This window comes from Cnephaeus nilssonii, assembly GCF_951640355.1.
Source record: "Cnephaeus nilssonii genome assembly, chromosome: 11".
Classification (NCBI taxonomy): domain Eukaryota; kingdom Metazoa; phylum Chordata; class Mammalia; order Chiroptera; family Vespertilionidae; genus Cnephaeus; species Cnephaeus nilssonii.
In genome coordinates, this window is record NC_137082.1 from 30,151,627 (window position 1) to 30,176,109 (window position 24,483).

Consider the following 24,483-nt stretch of genomic DNA (forward strand, 5'->3'; position numbering starts at 1 on the left):
GAGCATACCAGAACTGGAGAGACCTGTGGTTGGCTAGCCTGCTTCTCCCTTAGGATATCACACCATACCTTCACAACAGCTCAGTGTACTCAATAGTGATAAATTCAGATAATCTTAAAAATAAATACAAATCAACTTTAAACAGTAATCAGTATAAGAAAGTCATCAATGTAAAGGCACTACCTGGATAAACATGAAGAGCAACTAACCTTGAAGGAAAGGCTGATGCAAGAAACTTAAGAGAATGAAAAATACTAATTTTAGTATTGAAAGAAATGAGGGATTATTGTATTCATAAAATAAGAAAGCTGGCTCTGAAAAAACCTCATGATATTTAGAGAATTTGCAAAATGAAAAAGGATAAAACAAAATTAGGCATAAAACAAAATATAGGTTACACAGGAGAACATACATCTTCAAGAAAAGAAGCTATCTTCAAGAACATATTATGAACAACTGTATGCCAACAAATTTGATTACTTAGATGAAATAGACAAATTTCTAGAAAAACACAGATTACCAAAACTGAAATAGAAAATCTGAATAGAGCCGAAACCGGTTTGGCTCAGTGGATAGAGCGTCGGTCTGCGGACTGAGGGGTCCCAGGTTCGATTCCGGTCAAGGGCATGTACATTGGTTGCGGGCACATCCCCGGTGGGGGGTGTGCAAGAGGCAGCTGGTCGAGGTTTCTCTCTCATCAATGTTTCTAGCTCTCTGTCCCTCTCCTTTCCTCTCTGTAAAAAGTCAATAAAATATATTTAAAAAAATAAGAAAATCTGAATAGACCTGTAATAAATGAAGAGTTTAAATTAATAATCTAAGAGCTTCCCACAAAGGAAAGTCCAAGCCAGATGGCTTCACTGATGAATTCTATCAATACTTAAAGAATTAATGCCAATCCTTTGCAATCTTATTAAATAGAAAAGGAGGGAATATTTTCCAACTCACTCTATGAAGCCAATACTAGCCTGATAACAAAGCCAGTCATCATAAGAAAGCAAGCTATAGAACAGACTCATATCCCTCATGAATAAAAGACACAAAATCCCAACTAGCAAAATGAATCCAGCAACACACAAAAGGATTATGCAACATGAGCAAATTGCTTTATCCCAAAAATGCAAGGCTGGTTTAATATTCTTAAGTCAATTAATGTAATGCATAGTATTAACACATGAAAGAATAAAAACCACATCATCATTGCAATAGATACAAAAAAAGCATTTGATAAAATATAGCATCCATTCATTACAAAAATCTTCAAAAAGCTAGAAATAGAAGAAATATTTCTCAACCTGATAAAGGGCATGTATGAAAAATTTAAAGCCAATATCAAACTTAATGGAGAAAGACTGCATTCTTTCCCCCTAAAATCAGAAACAAGACAATGAAGTCCACTCTCACCATTTTTATTCAACATTACATTGAAGTTTCTAGCCAGGCCAGTAAGCCCCCCAAAATAAATTTATAAAAGAGTATCCAGATTGGAAAGAAAAAGTAAATTGTCTTTCTTAACAGACATAACCTTGATGTAGAAAACCCTAAAAAACACACTAAGAAATGAATAGAAATAATAAATTAGTTCAGCAAAGTTGTATGACACAAGATCAACAGACAAAAATCAACTATATTTCTACACAATAGCGATGAACAATCAGAAAATGAAATTAAGGTAATTTCATTTTAAGAAAAATAAAATACTTTATATAGTAAATTTAACAAAATAAGTACAAGATATGTACACTGCAAACTATAAAACATTACTGAAAGAAAGTAGTAAAGAACTGAAGAAATAGAAAACCATTTCAGGATCATAAATTGTTAGATGGCAATACACCCCAAATTGGTCTATAGCTTCAATGCGATCTCTTTTTGTTGTTGCCAAAATTAACAAGCTCATCCTAAAATTCATATGAAAATACCAGAAACCCAGAATAGCCATGACAATCTAGACAATAAGAACAAAGTTGGAGGACAGATTTCCCAATTTCAAAACTTACTACAAAGCTAGTGATACTGATATAAAGACAGTCAATGGAATAGAAATGAGAGCCCAGAAATAAATTCTTACATTTACAGTGAGCTGATTCTCAACAAATGTGCCTCAAAAATTCAATGGCAAAAAAAAAAAAGCCCTTTTAACAAATGGTGCAGGGAAAACTGGATAGCCACATGCAAAAAGATGAATTTGGTCTCCTACCTCACACTACATAAACATTAATTCAAAAGTGGATCATGGACCTAAATATAAGAGATAAATCTATGAAACTTTAAAAAGAAAACATAGGAGCAAATCTCTGTGATGTTGGGTTAGTTAAGGCACTGATTTCTTTTTTTAAAAAAATATATTTTATTGATTTTTTACAGAGAGGAAGAGAGAGGGATAGAGAGTTAGAAACATCGATGAGAGAGATACATCGATCAGCTGCCTCCTGCACACCCTCTACTGGGGATGTGCCCGCAACCAAGGTACATGCCCCTGACCGGAATCGAACCTGGGACCCTTCAGTCCACAGGCCGACGCTCTATCCACTGAGTCAAACCGGTTTCGGCGGCACTGATTTCTTTAAAAAGCACATGGGATAAAATAAAACACATTGGACTTACAAAATTTAAAACTTTTGTATTTCAAAAGATACTATCAAGAAAGAAAAAAGAATGCAAGAAAATATTGCAAATCATATATTCTAAAAGGGATATCTAGGATTCATAAAGAACTCTTATGGATCAATAATAAAAAGACAATGTAATTTAAAAAATGGGCAAAGACTTTGAATAGTTATTTTTCTAAAGATGAGATACAAATGGCCATAAAGATGAGCAGCTTCATTAGTCATTTGATGCAAATCAAAACCACGGTGAGATACAATTTCTCATAAACTAGAACAGCTACAATAAAAAAGATGAACGCAGTGTTGAGGAGGATGAAGAAATCTGAGCTTTTTACATTGTTAGTGAGAATGCAAAATGGTGTACCTACTTCTTTACACCCTTTGCCCACTTTTTCTGTTGGGTTGACATTTAGCTTTTTTTTCCTGGAGGGAGGAGGTTTACATACTATGGAATCATTGGATATATACAATGCAGATATTTATTCCCAGTTTGTCTCTTGCCTTTTATTTTTGTTTACAGTGGCCTTTCTCTAACAGAACTCACAGGGAGCCCTGTTATCAATGGCACTGTCTGAGATGCTCTTGGAGAAGTTCTCACCCACTAACTTCCTGCCTACCCTCTCCCAACTGTTCTGGAGGCCTATCAGCACATTCCTGAGTATTTACTGAAAGGGAATCAAAGGCCAATTTCTCAAGATTAGTTTCTTAGGGCAGTCTCCCCAGCAGGTTTACTAGGCACAGGCTTTTAGGCCAACTCATGGTATATTCCTTCTAAAACCAACTACTGGAAGGAATAGAGAGAGTAGGGAAGGAGGGAGAGAAGAAAAGGAAAGGGAAAGACCAAAAGGAAAGAAGGAGGGATAGAAGGGAAAGGAAGAGATACAGAAGGAGGGAGGAAGAGAGGGAGAGAGGGAGGAAAGAAGGGCGAGAGGAAAGAAGGGAAGGAGGGAGATAGGCAGGCAGGCAGGCTGGGTTATTCCTCTTGCCAAAAGGCAGAGACCTTTTCCCCTTCTCCCTTTTCTTACAATTCGTTAAGAAAAACCTGTATTGCCCTAGCCGGTTTGGCTCAGTGGACAGAGCATCGGTCTATGAACCAAAGAGTTCTGGGCACATACCTTGGTTGCAGGCTCCTCCCCTGCCCCGGCCCTGGTCGGGCTCATGGAGGAGGCAACCAATCAATGTGTTTCTCTCATGTTGATGTTTCTCTCTGTCTTTCCCTCTCTCTTCCACTCTCCCTAAAAATCAATGGAAAACTATCCTTGGGTGAGGATTAATAAAAAAATAAAACCTGTATGCATATAAATCTTTTTAAAACCTAAATAAGCCTCTTACGAGCACTACAATCCAAGAATGTTTTTCTTAAGGGCCTGGGAGCCACCTCTTTTAAATGAAAACATCAAGGAAGATAGCACCCTATCTCCCAGTCCTTTCCGGGATTTAGCCTGAGTGCATTGTGCCGAGCTGCAACCACATGCTTGCCATAAATTACAAGATGGTTTATTATTTTCTTGGATAAAGGCAATTACCTAACACAGGTGGCCACCCCAATTACCAGGTTAATTCAGGATAAACTATGAAAGAATGTACAGCAAACAGTGCCATCAAATCCTCTCTTATGAGGACAAATTATCATTCATCTTGAGAACATGTATATAATGATTGTATTTGCTTGGCTATTTATTTAAAAGGGTGAGATTTTGTTTGTCTTTGAAATCTCATTAGTGGCTTGCCTGTGATGTGCATCACAGTCTGCTTAAAGCTGATATCCTACCTAATAACAGACAAATATGCAAATTGACCATACCTCCACTACACCCAAGCCACGCCCACCAGCCCAAGCCATGCCCACCAGCCAGTCAGGGCGAGTATGCAAATAAACTGAACCAAGATGGCTACAGCCACCGAGAGCAAGGTTTCCCAGGCAACAGAGAGAAACAAGCTTTCCGCCTGCCCTTGACAGGCCTAAGCCTCCACTCAAGCTACAAAGTTTCAATTATAGAAGGTAAACAAATTCAAACAGAATGGCGGCAGCCACGGAGCTGGAGAGACCAGGCCAGGGTTGCCGCCGGCAACAGGGGAAGCAAAGCTTTCCGCACACCCTGGCCGGGCTCAGGCCTCTGCTTAAGGCTACAAAGTTTCAATTATAGAAGGTGAATTAACTCAAACAGAAATGGCTGCCAGTGGAGCATGCAGGAAGCTTGGCTCCGCTCCAGGCTACAAAGTTTCAATTGTAGAAGGTAAATAAATTCCAGATACCAGGGCCTCCGCTTGGGTTGCCAGGGGAGGTGGCTGGCCTGCAAACCACCACAGGCCCCATGCCCCAAGGGAACCCCCACCCTTATCTGGGACACCCTTCAGGGCAAACCAGCTGACCCCCACTCCTGCACCAGGCCTCTATCCTATCTAATAAAAGAGTAATATGCAGATTGACCACCACTCCAACACACAATATGTCTGCCCCCTGTGGTCAAAGATCCTGCCCCCATGTGGACACAAGATGGCCACCACAAGATGGCCAGCAGGGGAGGGCAGTTGGGAGGCACCCGGCCTGCAAGGGAGGGAAGTTGGAGGCGACCAACCCTGCAGGGGAGGGCAGTTAGGGGTGATCGGGCCGGCAGAGGAGGGAAGTTGGGGGCAAACAGGCTAGCAGGGGAGCAATTAGGCATCCATCAGGCTGGCAGCGGAGTGGTTAGGGGGTGATCAGGCTGGCAGGCAGAAGCGGTTAGGGGCAATCAGGAAGGCAGGCAGGCAAGCAGTTGGGAGCCAGCAGTCCTGGATTGTGAGAGGGATAACCAACTGCCCATTTAGGCCCGATCCCAGTGGGATCGGGCCTAAATGGGCAGTCGGACATCCCTCGATGGGTCCCAGATTGGAGAGGGTACAGGCTGGGCTGAGGGACACCCCCGCCCTCCATGCACGAATTTCGTGCACCGGGCCTCTAGTTCAATAATAAAATGGTTTTCTTTCTTTTCTACATCTGTGGAGAGAAACTTCTGGGTTGGCAGAAGACTTATTTTTGATTTTTCTCCTAACAACTGCCAAGATGTATTTTTAAGTAAAAAGCAAATTGTAGAACTATATCATATGCATTGCATTTTTTTAGTTTTTAAACTTTACCCTAGGACATTTTTTTCATTGATTTTTAGAGAGGGGAAGGGAGGGAAGGAGGGGAAGAGAGAAAGAGGAAAGGGAAAAAGGGAGAGAGAGAAATACAGATGTGAGAGGTACATGGATTGGTTGCCTCCTACACATACCCCGACCAGGGCCGGGGACCGAACCTGTAACCCAGGCACACACCCTTGACCAAGAATCGAACCTGTGACCATTAGGTGTGAAGGCCAGTGTGCTAGCTACTTAGAAACACTGGCCAGGGAGTACTTTTTAGTTTTAAAAATATACATTGGTATGTCTAGAGATATCTGTATCAAACTGTTAAAAGTTTTTACTTCTCTGATGAACTGTAGATGAGAAGAGGAATTCGTTTTTATTTTATCTACATCTATAATATTTAGTTTTTTTGTGATGAATTTATTTCATTACTTTTATAATGAATGTTAGCAAAACAACTCACTTGAAATTTTATTATTTTCATTAACTGAAAATAAAAATATTTGTCATGTAAAACTACTTCTCCAAAAATGATGTGTTTTTTTTTCTTAAAGGAAATCCATATAAGTAATGTAGATTTCAAGGTTTTATTCTTTGCAGATAGGTAGTGAAACACTTGATTTTGGATACACAAGACATCTTACCTGGACAATGAATAAAAGACCAGTTGTATCTGCTGTCCTCCAGACACATGCTGGAATTGAGAAGGGGCTGTGGGTAGAAATTTCCTATAGGGGCCTGAGAAGGCATCTTCACTGGTCCTTTATAGGAGCCCTCTATGCATTTCCCTTTGCCAGTATTGCTGGGATCAGTACACCAGCCGCAGCCTGGTTGCTCCAAGCAATGACTACAGGTATAGTAGCCTGAACAATTTTCAGCTGTTAAGAAAACACAAGTTGCAATTCACTATCTCCTACAGATCTGAATTCATTGTATTTAAATCAGCTTTTTCTTTAACAGATTATTCAATTTCTGTGAGTCAAAATTCCTATTCTATTGTGACTGTTTTAAATGGTATAATAAATTTGAAGAACCCAATATCTTGTTCTACATGTATTAGGGACTCCTCCCCTCTCTCAATCTCAGGATGATGGAGCCATAAGGGACCTGAGAGGTCACCTACTGAAAAGCACTTACTTTAGGAGTTAGAAGATTAAGATGTGGAGACCAGCCCGGCCAGCATGGCTCAGTGGTTGAGAGTTGACCTCTGAACTAGGAGGTCACGGCTCGGTTCCCAGTCGGTGCACATGCCCAGGTTGTGGGCTTGATCCCCAGTGCGGGGTGTGCAAGAGGCAGCCAATCAATGATTCTCTCTCATCAATGATGTTTCTATCTCTCTCTCCCTTCCTCTCTGAAATCAATAAAAATATATTGAAAAAATGATGTGGAGGTCATACAGGATGGAGAAATATGATACTGAAGTTGAGCAATTATTTCTGTACTCTGTGATCTATCCTACATTTATTTACTTGTGTCATTGTGCTTCGTTCTGTATGAAGATTATCATCAAACAGTCTATCGACAGATCTGAGCTGAAGGTCAGGTCCAGTCTTGTCCCTCAAATGTTCAGAGGCTGACAGCACCACCTTACTGCAGGAGTTGTCACCCGTACACATCGCACTCAGTGCCTAGAGCTCACTTTTCACTTACGGGGACAGCTGCTCATGGTATACCACTCCATACACTGGCCATAAGGGAAGGAGGCCACATAGGCATTGGAGTCCACACACTGCTTCATGTTGCTGCACCACATGCACTCAGAGCTACCACTGGTGCACTCTCCACACGCCGTCCTCAAGGCACACGGCGTCCGGCACTGCTTGGTGCTATGGTTCGCTGGGAAGTAAACACAAGAGAGACACTTAGAGCTCCCACCATGTTGGCTAAGGTCAAAGTCTTTTCAGTATGGGTTGTGACCCATTAGTCTGTCATGAAATGTCATGAAATCAATTCAGTGGGTTATATTAAATGAAGGAGAAAATGGAAAATATTAGAGTCACCATGTACTGTTTAGTCAAATATATTGTTACACTTGGGGAAAAAGATGTTTTTCTTTTTCAAAGACCATTAAGGATAGACCTGTGGGAACAAGCTAATCTTTCCATTCAAGTAGGGGTTCTAAAACTCCTCAAAATATATGGGACCTAGAATGAACTTCAGGGTTTTTACAACCCACCTGAACATGCAAAATCACATCTTTGTATATTTTAGGGAGGAAGGACCACAGCATTCATTAAATACACCAAAGCACTCAGGATCCAAAATGGCTACTAAGCTCCCCTATAGGAAGTTTAGAAGTAATATTTTAAGGTGACTCCTACAGTGCTATAAATTCTCTTCTATACTTCTGTGTTCCTCATATTATGGTCCCTTCCTAAAATGAGACATGATATCCATGGAGTCCAGCCTCCCAAAAGTGCCCAGAAAATTCCACCTATTACTTGTGAACCCTCTGCAGGAAGAGGACACTTGTCTTGGGCTTATCTGCGTGCTGCAGGTGATGCTCCTGTGCCTGCCTTTAAGCCTAAATGTAGCCTAGAAGAGAGATTCAAACCCATGAAACTACTCAAAGTGTTTGCTCCTTCAGTTCTCAAGTACAGCTTTAGCACATCAGGTTTGCTTCTGTTTTCTGTCACAGAAGTGCGCTCATCATTTTCCTCCCTGATACATCTTTCTGTCCAGTCCCTTTTGTCCCCTACGTCAGTTCTGATCTTGCCTTTGCTTTTATTTGTATTTTTGGTTCTTTCTTCCACAATATTTCTCTTCCAACACAAGAAATTAACCTTTTAGAGCAAGTCTCAAACTTTTTGAGATCAACAAACCAACCAATCTCATTGTTAATTAGAATATTAGGTTCTCTGAGTAGTATTAGTTATTTTTTTTTTTAAGTTTATGGGTCATACTATTCTGAGCCAGAGACAATTTCCTTCTGCTTTTAAAATTCTGGGTTATACTCTGCTTCATATGCTTGAAATCAATACTCAATCTGTTTTTCATGAATATTTTACATATATCAATACGATGCCTCCTATGGTTTCTCTTTCAATGAACTTCCAGTAATGCATAATTCCCATATACTTACCCTGCCTTTCACAGACACTACCATTGAGTGGGTTGATGCAGGTTGCAGCCTTCAGGCCCCGAGTACTGGGTTCTGATAAGATTCCACAGAATCCAGCATCACTGGGCTCAAATGGCATCCACTGTATCGAACTATTTGTGAATGGGGACATATCTTCCCAGCACCAGTAGGACACATTGATCTTCCGAAGGCCAACCCATGGGGTCAAGGTCAGCTTAGTCTGTAGGCAAAAGAGACACAGTTATGAATATAAACAATGTCTTGACCAAAACAGGCTTCTAAATAAAAACCATGAAGTTACAAATATCCCAAAGATATAGGAAAACTTCCCTATCCACTGACTCAGCCATTACAGAGAAGGACAGACCATCATTTTTATGTTATATATCATGCTTGGCCCGTCAATATGGTCTTTTTACAAAGGACAAAAATATAGCTCAGAGAATATATCAAAAATTTCACAGAGATTAATGGCAAAACAATAATCAAGGTCCAAAATTTCCACATCCTATGACATGCTATGAAGAGATAGCCACCCCCAAACTTGGTTTAAATATCTAACCATACATGAAATAATCTTGCCAATATTCCTGAAATACTAGTTATATGTCTATCCTCAGAATCATTAACTAAGCCTGTTTTGGGGCACTAAAAAGCTCAGATGACTGGAGATTCCCACCTTCAGCTGGGGGGTAAGGGCTGGCATTGAATTTTATAGGGAATAATGGGATAGTAAACCTCTGGGAGAGTCTCTGCCTGCTGCTCCACTGAAATTTCCTTCCCGTTGCATTAACAAATTCTTTTAAAAGAGAAGTACAAAGTTTAGCCCAGAAATGAAAGATAGTCCTAATTTTGCCAGTTATAAAACAAAACGTACGATGTATTTCCATTTTTGAGGAAAAAATATGCATGCCTATTGAAAGACCGAAAAGAAATAAACATACCCCAAAATAGTTATTTTTAGTTGTAATGAGTAATATTTATTGCATTTTTAATGTTACTATTTTCTAAATTTCCTTTGAAATGTGTATTATTTTTTAAGGAAAGAAAAAAACAAAGTTAATACTTTTTAAAAGTCCTTCAATAACTTCCCTTTGCTTTCCTGATAAAACTCAAAGTAATAGCATTGTAGACAACGTCTCTCAGGATTTGGCCTTGATTCCTCATAAGACACAGCTATAGCAATTCCCTTCTACCCAGCTGGCAGCTCACCCCTCAAACTCTGCATCTTGCATGTGTGGTAGCAAAGCACAGAGAGCCCTTCCCTAGTCACCTTCCCAATGCACTCTTCATCTTCAGGAGTTACCACTTTCTGGCTACGAGCTTGCCTCTGCCCTAAAGGCTAGGTTGAGTACTCTTACTTGTTTTTCCATGTAAGCCTGGGCTCTTAGTCTAGACTTACAGCTTAATTTACAGCTTAACACAAGACTGTGAATTCTTACTGTATAAAGATAGTCCCAGCTAATTTGACTACCCAGAATCTTCTAGAACTAGAAAACCTGAGGAAGAGAGAAGAGGGACCAGAAGATAGGATAACTATGACCAGCTGGGATAGCCAAACCCTTCTAACCAGCTATTCTTTGAGACACATGGAATTGGGAGTCATTGGAAATGAGCAAAACTGTAAGCTATCCATTTTCTGAAGAGTGACTATAGATAAGATCAGCTAACAGGCAAGGACAGAACACTGTAGACACCCATATTTGGGGGTCAGGTAAAGAGAAACAAACAGCAAGAGCAGTCTCTAATGGAGATTATAAATTTGAAAAAGCTTTTAAGATATGAAATATCAAATGTGGCCATAGTGTTCCCTGAGGTAACGACATTTATGATGTATTACCAAAGTTTTCCACACCATACCAAAGTTGCACTAAAAAAAACCCGAAAAAACTAAATGTAGAAAAATAAAAAATAGGCACCCCCTACCCATTGCAGAATGGCCCTCGAGGCAGTATACAGGGCCACATGTAGCCAGGACCCAGGCTACACTCCATATCCTCACCTGAAGCAGGCTGCACCTAAGGAAGTACTGCCTATTGCTTCTCCCTACTTGATGAGAAGAACTCCCCCCCCCCCCCAACCCCAAATGCTCTGTACCAAAGCCAATGCCGTTAAGAGCTTTGTCTTGTGTCTACTTAATTGAGGATAGAATCACAGCCTAAGATTTTAAACTCAAAAAGACCAAATGTGATTGTGGAATGTCAACTATAAGCCACCTCAGAGCACTGAGCAGACAGGAAGAGAACTTGGGGTTCTGTGCTTAGAAACTCTTGATAAGAAGGTACTCTCTCTTTTTGGGCTGGCCAGGCCTAAGGAAGATGCAAACAAACAAACATTTCTTGGGTGATGAACATTAAATCGTATTACACACTGTAATAATACCTAAAATCTGAGACTCAGGTGGCTTAATTCAACCTAGCTAAGTAGCAGTGACATTCCCCTCCCCCCAACAGCAAAACCTAGGGATAAAATAGATACAAAATCATCACTGTTGTCACAAAGATATGTGCATAAGTACACACATTACTATTCAATACACATTAATTTATTCAAATATAATTTAGTAGATATGACTAATAAAATGTTTAAAATGTTAAGGTAAGAAAGAATGTATTAAAGGAAGAGAATCTGACAGTGCAAGTTCCAGTGTGTTACACAGCACTCCTCCTGCTAAGCACATCACAGGTGAGCTGTGTTCATGCCCTCAATAGATAATAGATGTAAGTTCTAAGGATTTTAACTCACCATGCTCTGCGATGATTGCATTTTTTGCAGCTCACTAATGACAAAGTCTATCTTCTTCTGGGTTGTAAGAGAAGCCAACAGGGCATTGTGGTTCCTACAGGACAATTTAGCCGTGTCATAAGTCTCCTTGGCCGTAGTAATTTTCAAACACATGTTTACAACCAAATGCCAGCCAATGCCACAGGTAGTTTCTTTTGTAAAGGATGGAGAGAAAGAAAAAAAAAGTTTTAGAAATCACACAAAACTACTATATTACCCGTTTGAATTAACAAAAAACTAAATGTTTTTGTGATTTGCATTCTAGGTACTTCCTTAGGATGTAGTGAGAGTATCAGACACATTACTAAGGAGCAAGTACAGAATATGAGAATTTTAAATGCTTTAAAAAAAATTAGTCTTATTTCCTAGATCTCAAAAATGAGGCCAACCCTCCTGTGTCTTAGAAGAAAACATTTGTTTGGTGCCAGTGTTGATTTTATAAATCTCCTTTTTAAAAACAATTAAGAATAAGACTAAAATTTAAGAGCAGAAAAATAAATATGGATATTGGAAGGCTGGAGATAAAAACTGCAAGAAGAGAAATGAGTTGGTGAATGAACAAGTCTATTTTTCAAAAGCTGCATTGTTTTCACATCAAGTATAAAATCAAGTGCACAATTATCCCAAAAGTAAAGTGAAAAGATCTTTTTTTTGGGGGGGGGGGACCCCAAAGTGACAGAGCTGTAGCAAACAAGGCAAGCCTGTAATCTGCTACTGTGACTGCCCTAAACCCACTCGATAAACTGCACAGAAGTTGTGAATACTTCTTGGAAGACAATGAGCAAAGCAACTTCACCAGAACCAAAGTACCCTGGAGACACCATCAATAATGCTCATTACCAGTCAGTGAGATCAATGAAAGGTGCAGTACCATGGGTCAGGGATCATTTAAGAGCAGATAAACACTTGCTCCTCAAGTGTGGCATCAGTGTCACAGCTTGTTCAAATGTAGATTCTGAGCCCCACCCTAGATTTGTACCAGAATCTGACTTATGGAAAGAACCCCAGGTCCTCAGCTGTGCATTAAAGTTTGAGATGCAATGAGAGAAAGAACAAGAAGCCCACTCATACAAGCTGAATCAAGTACTTCCAAAGGACATTCACAGGGGCCTGGTGGAGCCCAACTTCCCTTATCATGCCTCAGCTGTTGCACGGAGCCACAGAAGTCCCCCTTCCTGGATATCTTGGTTAAGCAAATATATCATACAGTTTTAGTTATGGCTGGTTGGCCCCAGACCCCCTAACTCATCATCCCAAACCTCAGAAGTGCCATAAATTAAGGTATTCAGGGCTGGAGATCACCCCAGGAGGTGCTGTGGACACAGGCATCTCTCCTCTCCTTCTTGTCAGAAGGTGCAGGCTGTCTAATCCCAGTGGTCAATAAGAAGTAAGTACTCTTCATTAGGTGCCCAGCAGAATGGCTGATGAGACTGCTGCATTATATTCCTGGGTTTGCACAGAAGAGGCAGGGTGAAAACAATGGAGTGGGCTCCATGATACAGAGCCAAGCTGTCATTTGATTCTCCAGAGCAGCAGATGTTTCACTTTGTTTCAAAAGACAGTAGGAGCATACTTAAGAACTGTATTTTTGTTTTAAAAAATAACCACAATATTGGTAAGAGGGAAGGAATGGATAAAATGAGCTTATCCCTCGCCCCTGCTGGGTTTAGTCAAGTCTTTGGACCCCCCGCCACACACATCAAGATGCCCCTCTAAGGCCTACCGGGCAGGGAGGAGCACTCCTGATTGCGGTGATCCCACTGGCAGTACTGGTCCAGGGCACAGCTCCTACAGCTGGTCTTCTTGTTACAGTAGTACACGGGATTATCCTTGGTGCAGTTCTCATACTTGGAAATGGAGATCTAGAACACAGTGGACAAGAGTTTTCTTATTTCCACAGAAAGAACTCATGGTAAGGACAAACTCATGGTAAGGACAAACAGGATACTAAAAATTGAATTAAAGAAGCAAACTGCAAATGGATATATAAATAAGATTCATAGGAAGCTGCACCACAGTGAAAACACTAGGGAAAGGTTCTGCTGAAGGACATGCCTTTACCTAGCAAGGAAGTCATTCATTCTTAAACACCATGCTTCAACCTGCTCATATGTAAAATGGGAATGTTGAATGTAATGCTTTTCAAATGCCTTCCAAACAGGCTAAATTTAAATTCTATGAACTGTTTTACAGACTGTCAAAGAATGTCTTATAAATTGTCAAAGGCTGTAAAAGTTGAGTCATCATCTTTGTTGCCTTCTAACCTACATAAAAAATTACAAATATTAAGCTTTAATTATGCTAAGCCAAGATATAACAACTATAATAATAAAAGCATAATATGCAAATTAGACCAGACATCCTTCCGGACGACCTTGCGGTTGAAGCTGGGGCTGCGAGGGAAGCCTGGGTCCCAGGTGCCAGAGGGAAGCCGGTGCCAGAAGCGGGGGGAAGGAAGGCCTACTCTTGCACGAATTTCATGCATCAGGCCTCTAGTTAGACAAGAAGATTATACAAAGTATATTATTTCCACAATTCAATGTGGCTACTACCTGCCTGACTCCCTTTTAGTCTCAAATATAACTTGCTTCCAAAACCTTGCATAGGCAGAGCTCACCAAGCCTCACACCGGCTCTAGTACTTAGCCACGGCCATGCTAGGGAGTGGGGCATAATCAAAACACCAATCCTTCCTTTTTCTAAAACACCACACGTCAATCCTATAACAAGGACCTTTGGAATTAGAATGTACTGGGCATCCCTTCCTAAAAGAAAACTTGAGCAATAATAAAAACCAAGTCTACAGTGAAGGTTTTAAAAATAACTCTGGGTCAGTTTTTATAACATTCACACTGTAACCTAAACATAACCCCACTCTGGACTTTTCCATCCTCTAAAATCCTTGAGAAACAGCCCCTGACCTGGCCTTCCGCGCAGCTGTGGTTCCTAGAGACACAATAGTTGTTGCACCAGTGGCAGTCATTGGTGTTGGCTGTGCAGCTGTAACAATCCGTGTGTTGGTCACATCTGTCATGGGCAAGAGCTATGAAGAGAAGAAAAAGTCATCAACTGTGACAGCTCTTCCTTAGAAAAGTCAAAGGCCATTACAGCTGCTGTTGAGCACAATCTGAGACTAAGGCCAAAAAAAATGTAAGAAGTGTCGGGAAGTAAAAGGATGAGTGCAACTGGCAGGAAAATATATCTGTCAGGTTAAAATAGATTTAGAAATAAGTAAATAATCTGAAAAAACACTATTTTGTACCCACTCCCCCCAACAAAATTACACAGAAAGTGAAAAACAAAGAGAGGCTAATTTTCTTTTAACAGTGAGATAAAATGGAAGTAGCTGTGGTTCTTTAAATATTTTTCTTCCCAAGAAAAAAAATCAACTAGCAATAGAATGAACACAATAGAAAGAGCTTTCCTGAAGCCAAACAAAGTAAGGTAGAAGAACAAACGATTCCTCCCAGCTATAAACACAAGGATAATCTGGGCACAGGAAGTAGGCAGCACCACAGAACCCCAAAGGAAGCACTTGGCTGAGCTGCATTTTCTACACATACATGTAAGTCCAAGAGTGTAATTTTGAAAACTTCTAGGCTACTAAAGACTTGTTGCATTGCTTACTGACCCTAGATAGGTCAAGATTAGCAATAAAAGAGAAGCTGCACAATCATATTGCCTTATCTGTTGAATCACTCATGGACATAGCACATGGTGGAATCCGTGGATAAGAATAGGTAGGGCCCACCCTCACAAAGACTCCAGCATCCTGCTCCTTAGGTTGTTCTTCCTGCCCTGGTCATCACCCCGAGGACTGAGCCCAAACAGAAAGCAGAGTGAACCAGAAAGGCAACATTTGAGATGAGTTAACATTAAATGAGGTCATACTGAACCACCTAAGGTAAGTGAATATTATTTCCTATAAGCTTTCACCTTTAGTTTGAACTTTAAAAATTTGGTTAAAAAATAACTATGTCACTGATTTTATCCCTTTTAGGAGACAGGGACTAACCCTACCAGATTCTGATAATCTCAGTTCTCCAGCACTCACCAGCCCACAGTGAACCTGGAAGGTTGCCTGGGTGTTCTTACTGCAGTTTTATGTTCAGCTTAAAAGTGAAAGCTGCCTCTACCCACCATAACTCTATGGTAACTCTATACCAACCCTAATGGTTAAGAAATTCAGTCAACATACTTTAAATTAATTGAAGTGAACAAATATTCTGCAGAGACATTTTTCTTACTCTTAACAGACTTTCTCACATATTACTTTGCATTGTGCTAAATGTCAGAGCACAAGGGTAAAAAGTAGGCAAGATGAAAAAAGTTTGGAAAGCACAAGAGGTTGTTCTAGAAGCAGGGATCACTACTCATCATCAGCAACGGTCTGTCATGCTATCACTACTGTGCCCAACTTGAGAAGCTAGAAAATAATAGTACTTTGCAAAGACAGCAACTTTACCTCTATCTACAAGAGTAATAGCTTTTACTGGGTTGGCCCTCTTCTTCTCCTCCTTAACTTTAGAACTGCATAACACAATATGGTAGCCACTACCCACATATAGTTCTTTTTTTGTTAATCCTCACCCGAGGATATTTTTCCATTGATTTTTAGAAAGAGTGGAAGGGAGGGGGAGATATAGATGTGAGAGAGACACATCGTTTGGTTGCCTCCCACACACACCCTGACCAGGGCTGGGGATCGAGCCTGCAACCAAAGTACGTGCCCCCTTGACCAGAATTGAACCTCCCTTCACTCCATGGGCCAACGCTCTATCCCCTGAGCCAAACTGGCTAGGGTCACATGTAATTTTTAATTTACATTAATTAAAATTTCAGTTCTTCGGTCATACCAGTCCAGTCTCATTTCAAAGTACTTGATAAGCACATGTCACTAGTAACCACCATATTGAGACAGTGCAAATATAGAACATTTCCATCAACACAAACCAATTGCAGCCAGGTTCTGGAATTGGTATAGAGTCTATGCAAAGCCAAGGAGGTTTTTGTCTCTATGATTTGCAGATAGGTTGTAGGAGCCACATGGCATCCTCCAACCCATTGTAAAGATCTTTACAAACCAATTTTTCATAAAGCCTTTGCATAAGTTATTATTGAATATTTTTGGATAATAACATGAAATCTAAAAAGTGTACATATGCTAAATGCCTTCATGATTCAGATAAAATGAGAACTCAAATTAATTTAAAGAAGAAAAAAAAACATACTTCTTTTGGAAAAACATTCTGATTTTAACTTTTCTTCTTGTGCTTCTGTTGCTAACTCCCAGGAAATACACTGAGATGACCCTGTGTCCCACACACACTGGATGCCAGGTCCTGCTGCTAGACAAGCAGCTTCACTCCGGTGTGCTTCACACCGTTCCGAGGTAAATACCAAGATGTCACTGAGGAGGAGACTATTGAAGCCACCAAACACATACATGGTGCTAAAAGGAAAAACAAAAAAGGGAGAGTAGTTTACTAAAACCTTAAGTAAACAAAGTCATGATACACTATTTCAATCTTCAGACAAACCTTACATATTGATAGTTCTGTAAGAAATTATTTTTTCAGGATCTCAAAAAATATTCTTATACCTTTCCCTCTCAATTTCATCCTAGCCTAATTCCAATAATCAACCTACTCTTTACCTAACTATATTAAAAAGTTCTCATGATAACATGGTGACTTTTAACCATAATTCCCTGGAATATTTTATTGTCAGGGTAAGCAAATGTCTTTTAAAATTAATCACATAATTGTACATCTACATGTTCTTAAATATTAAAAATAAGTATGTATAATTTTAAAAACATAAAGTCTTAATTAAAATTGTGTAATGATTCATAAACCAATAAGAAACAGATAAAAATACAAATGAAAATTTAGTACACAGTAAAAATGGCATCTTAAATTAGTGTGGAAGAGATGGACTTTCTAGTAAATGGTATGGAGATAACAAAATAAACATGGAAAAATATAAATGGACCAGAGAACCACTTGAAAAAAAAAAATGAACCCACACATGCACTTTAGAGGTTAGAAGAAAATACAGGTGAGCTACTCTATAACCTGAGAATAGGAAAAAAAAAATCCCCATGACTTAAAATCCAGAAGGCAATAAAGAAAAATACTGAAAAATTTGATTATATAAAGTAAAAAAAAATTTGCACAGAAAATACAGGTATAAGCAAAGTAAAAGACAAATGATGCACTGTGAAAAAAATTATTTACAAGCTATGTTAAAGGAAAAGAATATCCCTAATATAGAGACAGCTTCAGCCAGTTTGCAAGGGAAAAATGTAAATGACCTCAAGCATATGAAAAGATGATTAACTTCAATTATAAGAAAAATGCAAATTAAAATTACAATGAGAAAGCATCTCTCACCTAAAAAGACCAAAGTCTGACAATGACTGGTGAGGCAGTAGGGAAACAAGCACTCTAATACGTGACTGCTAGGCAACAAATGGGACAAGCCTAAAAAGGGGAATTTGGCACTATCTAACAAAACTATGCATTGATCTTTTGAACCTGAAATCACATTTCCAGAAGTCTATCACAAAGACATAGCAAAAGTAAAAAAAGAAATACACATGAGGCTATTCACTAAAGCAATAATGATAATAGTAAACACACAAACAACCCAAAATGTCCATCGTCTGGGGATGTGATGTATAAACTGTGGTGCATCCACACAATGAAATAGTAGGTAGCTGTAAAAGGGATTCAGGAGGATTTCTACATACCGCTCTAAAGTGATCTCCAAGATACACTGTTATGTGAATTTTAAAAAAAGGAAATGCTAAATAAATAAATAAATAAATAAATAAGGAAATGCAGAGAAAAGTATATAGAAGTGTGCAACCACTTATTGAGGGAAGAAGGAGCTCAAACACACACACACACACACACACACACACACACACACACACACACATTCATTTTTCTCTTCAAAACAGCAACAAAGTTTCTCTTTAACTTATCTTCTTAACAGGCTTAGAAACAATGACCAACCCAGTAGCAAAAGATAAGAGTAGCACTTACATTGTGGTATTTGAAAACCATTCTTTCCCCCACCCCTCAAAAAAATTTACCACTCTTTAGAAACAAATCTAATTTCATATATGGGGCAAAAAAGTTTGTGATGAGCCTAGACCAGTGATGGGCAACCTTTTGAGCTCGGTGTGTCAAACTTCGCCAAAAGACTGAGCATAACTCAGGTAGTGTGTCACTTTGAGGAAAAAACTAACTCCAAGACTCTAGTCGCAAATGTTTCATCCTCAGGACCAGCAAATGTTTCATCCTCGGCATGCGGCCGTGTGTCATCAGAAATGGCTACGCGTGTCAGTGCTGACACGCGTGTCATAGGTTCGCCATCACTGGCCTAGACGATCTTGGCACACCAAACAAAAAGGAAGACTATAGTTGTACCAAAAAGACTCAGGAGCTAACATAAAGAGATGCTTGCTGGCCAAAATTGGGAAATATTTGAAATTTAATAAGAATAAAAACTATAATGGATTAAAACATATTGCATACTTTTAAATCTATAAGTTCTTAATGATATATGGCCCCTCTCCTCCAAAGAAACTCATTTGTCAACTCTGTAGAGTGCTAAGAAATCAGTTCATTTTGAAAATTAGTAAATCAAGGCGGGGGGGGGGGGGATCAACCCTATGAAGTGATCTTGCTAAAATATTGAAGTGAATCTGACTGAATTAATTTGCAAGAATTTCAAAAGAGAGTCCAATACATATTTTATAAAACATGGGGATGCAATAATCAAAATGTAGACTACAGGAAACTCTACAAAATAAACAACCCAGTTTGTTTGTTTTTTTAATGTTTGTTTGTTTTTTATTTCAGAGAGGAAGAGAGAGATAGAAACATCAATAATGAGAGAACCATTGATTGGCTGCTTCCTACACACCCCCTACTAGGGGCTGGAGCCTGCAACCCAGGCATGTGCCCTTGACTGGAATCAAACCCAAGACCCTTCAGTCCCCAGACCGACGCTCTATCCACTGAGCCAAACCAGCTAGGGCCAAACTAGTTTATTTTTAACAAATAAGGGGGGATGTGATGAACAGGGAGCCTATATATCAACAGAAACTTAAAATACATTTCATCCAATTGTAATATATGAATCTTATTTGGACCTTCATTTGAACAAATTAAATTTTTAAAAATTATGAGGCAAGAACTTCTGGTCAAGATGACAGCGTAGGTAAATGAGGTACTCAAATCTTCCCACAACCACATCAAAATTATAACTAAACTACAGAACAACCATCGTTCAGAACCACCTGAAATCTAACTGAATGAAAGTCTTACAAGTAGGGATTTAAAGAAGCCACATTGAGACTGGGAGGAAGGGCGGAGTCGTGGAACAGGCCAGGCCCACACCTATATGTGGCATTTTCAAACTGGAGGGCTATCTCAACTGCAGAGGTCATCTCTGAGGAGCAAGGAGTCCCGGGCCACACCAGGCCTCCCAGTCTCCATAACTTCTGGCTATAGGAAGCAGCAGGGATTGTGGCTGAGTGAGAAAGAGGGCTGCTGGAGTCCCAGGTAGTTCCTCTTAAAAGATCTGTGCAAGGACTTACTCAGACTCACGCCCTCTGAGCTCCAGTACTAGGGCAGCAGCTTCAAAGGAACCAGGGACTTATAAGGAGGAACTGAAGTGTCTACCATCAGGATGAGAGCTGGGGGATGGGGGAGGGGGACAACTTTCTGCCAGACTAAAGTGCTGGCAGAGGTCTTCGTTCCTTTCCTGAGACTCAGCCCCACACACTGTTCACCGGCCCTAGTGATTCCCTGAGACTCCATCACACCCAACTTGTGGGCCAACCCAAGATGTTTTCAGTGGCTTTTACATACAAAAGGCCTTTTTTGCCTCATGCTTTGGACTTTCCTAAAAACCTCTCAAACAAGCAGCATCTGGCCTCTGTGTACCCTGTACCTCTTGCTAACTGGCCCCAGGCCTTGCATTAGCAGCAGCTGGCCTTGGTTTGTAGTTTGGCCTCTCCTGGGCACCTCTAAGTACAAGGAGCAGCCATTTGCACATTGCTCTGTAGCTCATGCCAAGTGGCTCCAGGCAGGGCACAGCAAGAAAAAGAACTAAATAAAATGAACATAAGCAAACTACCAGATACATAATTCAAAGCAATGGTTAGCCCTAGCCAGTTTGGCTCAGTGGATAGAGCATCGGCCTGCGGACACAAGGGTCCCAGGTTCGACTCTGGTCAAGGGCATGTACCTTGGTTGTGGGCACATACCCAGTAGGGAGTGTGCAGGAGGCAGCTGATCAATGTTTGGTTATAAGGATGCTCAAGGAACTTAGTGAGAACTTCAACAGCATGAAAACAGGAAATAGAAACCATAAAAATAAGCCAATCAGAAATGAAGGATACACTAAGTGATATGAAGAATAATTTAAAGGGAAAGAACAGTAGAGTAGATGAAGCTGAGAATTAAAGCAGCAATTTGGAATACAAGAAAGCAAAATAAAACAAAAACAAACAAACAAACAAACAAACAAAAAAAACAATCAGAACAGCAAAAAGAATCCAAAAAAATGAAGATAGTGTAAGGAGCCTCTAGGAAAACTTCAAGTGTACCAACATCTGCATCATGGAGGTGCCAGAAGAAGAGAGAGTAAGCAAGAAATTGAAAAACTATTTTAAAAATAATCACAGAAAACTTCTCTAACCTGGTAAAGGAAAAAGACATACAACTCCTAGAAGCACAAGAGTCCCAAACATGATGAACCCATAGAGGCACACACCAAGACACATCATAATTAAAATGCCAAAGGTTAAAAAAAAAAGATAGAATTTTAAAAGCAATGAGAGAAAAGCAGTTAGTTACCTATAAGGGAGATCCTATAAAACTGTCAGCTGATTTCTCAACAGAAACTTTGCAGGCCAGAAGGGAGTGGCAAGAAATATTCAAAGTGATGAAAATCAAGGACTTACATACAATCAAGATTATTCAACCCAGTAAAGCTATCATTTAGAATCGAAGGACAGATAAAGAGCTTCACAGATAAGAAAAAGCTAAAGGAGTTCATCACCACCAAACCAGTATTATATGAAATGTTAAGAAGTTTTCTTTACAAAGAAAAAAATGAACAATAAAATGACAATAAGTACATATCTATTAACAATTGAATCTAAAAAACAAAATAAACAAACAAGCAGAATAGAAACAGACTCAGAGATAAGGAGAATATTTTGATGGTTGCCAGATGGGTGGGGAGTTAAGGGGGATGGGTGAAAAAGGTGAAGGGATTAAGAAGTACAAATTGGTTGTTACAGACTAGTCATGGGGTTGTACGACATAGGAAATATATCAATAATATTCTAATAACTATGTATGGTGTCAGATGGGTATGAGATTTATTGGGATGACCACTTAGTAAGTTATATAATGTTTTAATCACTGGCGTATACACCTGAAACTAATATAATATTGTATGTCAACCGTATTTGAAAAATAAAAAATGATTTTAAAAATAATAAATAAAATTAGAAAAAAATAAAGTTTATGAGGCAATTGGGAAATATGAACAATGAGTGGTAGTAAATTACTATTCATTTTTTAAAGTGTGATAATTGTATCATGGTTGTATGTTTTTAAAAAGTCTTTATTTTCAAAAGATACCCAATCAATCCTCATTATTTGTAGATTCCATATTTATGAATATACCCAGTTGCTAAAATTTATTTCTGACTCCAAAACCACTACTCGCAGCAGATTTGCAGTCACTTGCAGACATACACACACAGAAAAATTTGAGTTGTCCAGCATGCACATTTCCAGGTGAGGTCAAACAAGATGATGCTCTTTTCCTGTCTTGGTTCTCAAACTATACACAAGTGTCCTTTTGATAGTTTATTTAGTGTCATGTGTTTGTTTTTGTTTTGTTTTGTTTTTTAATATATTTTCACTAGAGGCCCAGTGCACAAAATTTGTGCATGGGTAGGGTCCCTAGGCCTGGCTGGTGATCAGGGCCGATCAGGTTCCCTGCCTCCCCGCCTCCTCCTTCCCTCGCTCCCTCAGCGCCCGCAGCCGCCACTGGTTGCCCACCATGTTCCATGCCACCCCCAGGTGGTCAGCACACATCATAGCGAGCAATTGAACTCCCGGTAGAACTCCCAAGGGGACACTTTGCATACTAGCCTTTTACATATATATATATAGATTGATTTCAGAGAGGAAGGGAGAGGGATGGAGAGACAGAAACATCAATGATGAGAATCACTGATTGCCTCCCTCCTACACACCCCCTACTAAGGAGGATCGAGCCTGCAACCCAGGCATGTGCCCTTGGCCAGAATTGAACCTGGGACCCTTTAGTCCACAGGCGACACTCTATCCACTGAGCCAAACCGGCTAGGGCTGTCATGTGTTTTTTGCATGTTTGTGCTTTAAGTTGGTGATTCTGCTGTTTTAAATGGCCCCAAAGCACTTCATGGTGTTGAAGTGCTGTCCAGTGATGTGGCTTATAGAGAAAATACTGGTACATGCATTAGATGAGTCATTCAAGCATGAGTCATAGTGCTGTTGACTATGAGCTTAATGTAAATGAATCAACAATATATATAAACTAGAGGCCCGGTGCACAAAATTCGTGCACGGGGGGGGGGGGGGTGAGGGGGGTGTCCCTCAGCCCAGCCTGCACCTTCTCCAATCTAGGATCCCTCTCACAATCCAAGACTGCTGGCTCCCAACTGCTCACCTGCCTGCCTTCCTGATTGCTCCTAACCGCTTCTGCCTGCCAGCCTGATCACCCCCTAACCACTCCCCTGCCAGCCTGATTGATGTCTAACTGCTCCCTTGCCAGACTGTTTGCCCCCAACTTCTCTCCTCTGCCAGCCTGGTCACCCCTAACTGCCCTCCACTGCAGTCTTGATTGCCCCCAACTGCCCTCCCTTGCAGGCCTGGTCCCTCCCAACTGCCCTCCCCTGCTGGCCATATTGTGGCAGCCATCTTGTGTCCACATGGGGGCAGGATCTTTGACTACATGGGCACAGCCATCTTGTGTGTTGGAGTGATGGTCAATCTGCATATTACTCTTTTATTAGATAGGATAGAGGCCTGGTGCATGGGTGGGGACCAGCTGGTTTGCCCTGAAGGGTGTCCCGGATCAGGGTGGGGGTTCCCTTGGGGCGTGGGGTGGCCTGGGCGAGGGGCCTGTGGTGGTTTGCAAGCTGGCCACGCCCCCCAGCAACCCAAGCGGAGGCCCTGGTATCTGGGATTTATTTATCTTCTACAATTGAAACTTTGTAGCCTGGAGCGGAGCCAAGCCTTCTGCTCGCTCCGTGGCGGCAGCCATTTCTGTTGGGATCTATTTATCTTCTATAATTGAAACTTTGTAGCCTTAAGCAGAGGCCTGGGCCGGCCAAGACTGCAGAAGCTTGGCTTCCTCCATCGCTGGGGGCAACCCTAGCCTCCTGCTCTCTCCAGCTACGTGGCTGCCGCCATTTTTGTTGGGATTTATTTATCTTCTATAATTGAAACTTTGTAGCCTTAAGCAGAGGCCTGGGCTGGCCAGGGTGTGCGGAAAGCTTGGCTTCCTCCATCGCCAGGGAAACCTAAGCCTCCCTCCTGCTCTCTCCGTGGCTGCGGCCATCTTGGTTGGGTTAATTTGCATACTTGCACCTGATTGGCTTGTGGGCGTGGCTTGTGGGTGTAGCAGAGTGATGGTTAATTTGCATATTACTCTTTTATTAGATAGGATAAGGTGTGTCGTTAAACAGAAACACATACAAAACAAAATTATAAATTGATTAGTTGATGAAAATGCAAGAGACTTGCAAGAACCTAACTCTGTATTTCCCTGGGTGTAAAAATTCAATATTCTCTAATTCAGTGTTTGTGGTGAC

At 40.5% G+C, this 24,483-nt stretch overlaps 1 protein-coding gene across 3 annotated transcripts in view; it reads right to left on the minus strand.

Moving 5' to 3' along the window:
* The window catches only part of ATRN (attractin), a 174,863-nt gene that overhangs the window by 74,341 nt on the left and 76,039 nt on the right, over positions 1-24,483 (minus strand). For all 3 annotated transcript variants that reach the window (XM_079784526.1, XM_079784525.1, XM_079784524.1), the window contains exons 12-18: positions 16,817-17,037; positions 14,507-14,628; positions 13,310-13,448; positions 11,548-11,738; positions 8,803-9,022; positions 7,371-7,556; positions 6,365-6,598 (exon numbers count right to left, since the gene is read on the minus strand). In XM_079784526.1, the coding sequence (XP_079640652.1) occupies positions 6,365-6,598; positions 7,371-7,556; positions 8,803-9,022; positions 11,548-11,738; positions 13,310-13,448; positions 14,507-14,628; positions 16,817-17,037 (1,313 nt within the window). The remainder of the gene's footprint in view (positions 1-6,364; positions 6,599-7,370; positions 7,557-8,802; positions 9,023-11,547; positions 11,739-13,309; positions 13,449-14,506; positions 14,629-16,816; positions 17,038-24,483) is intronic.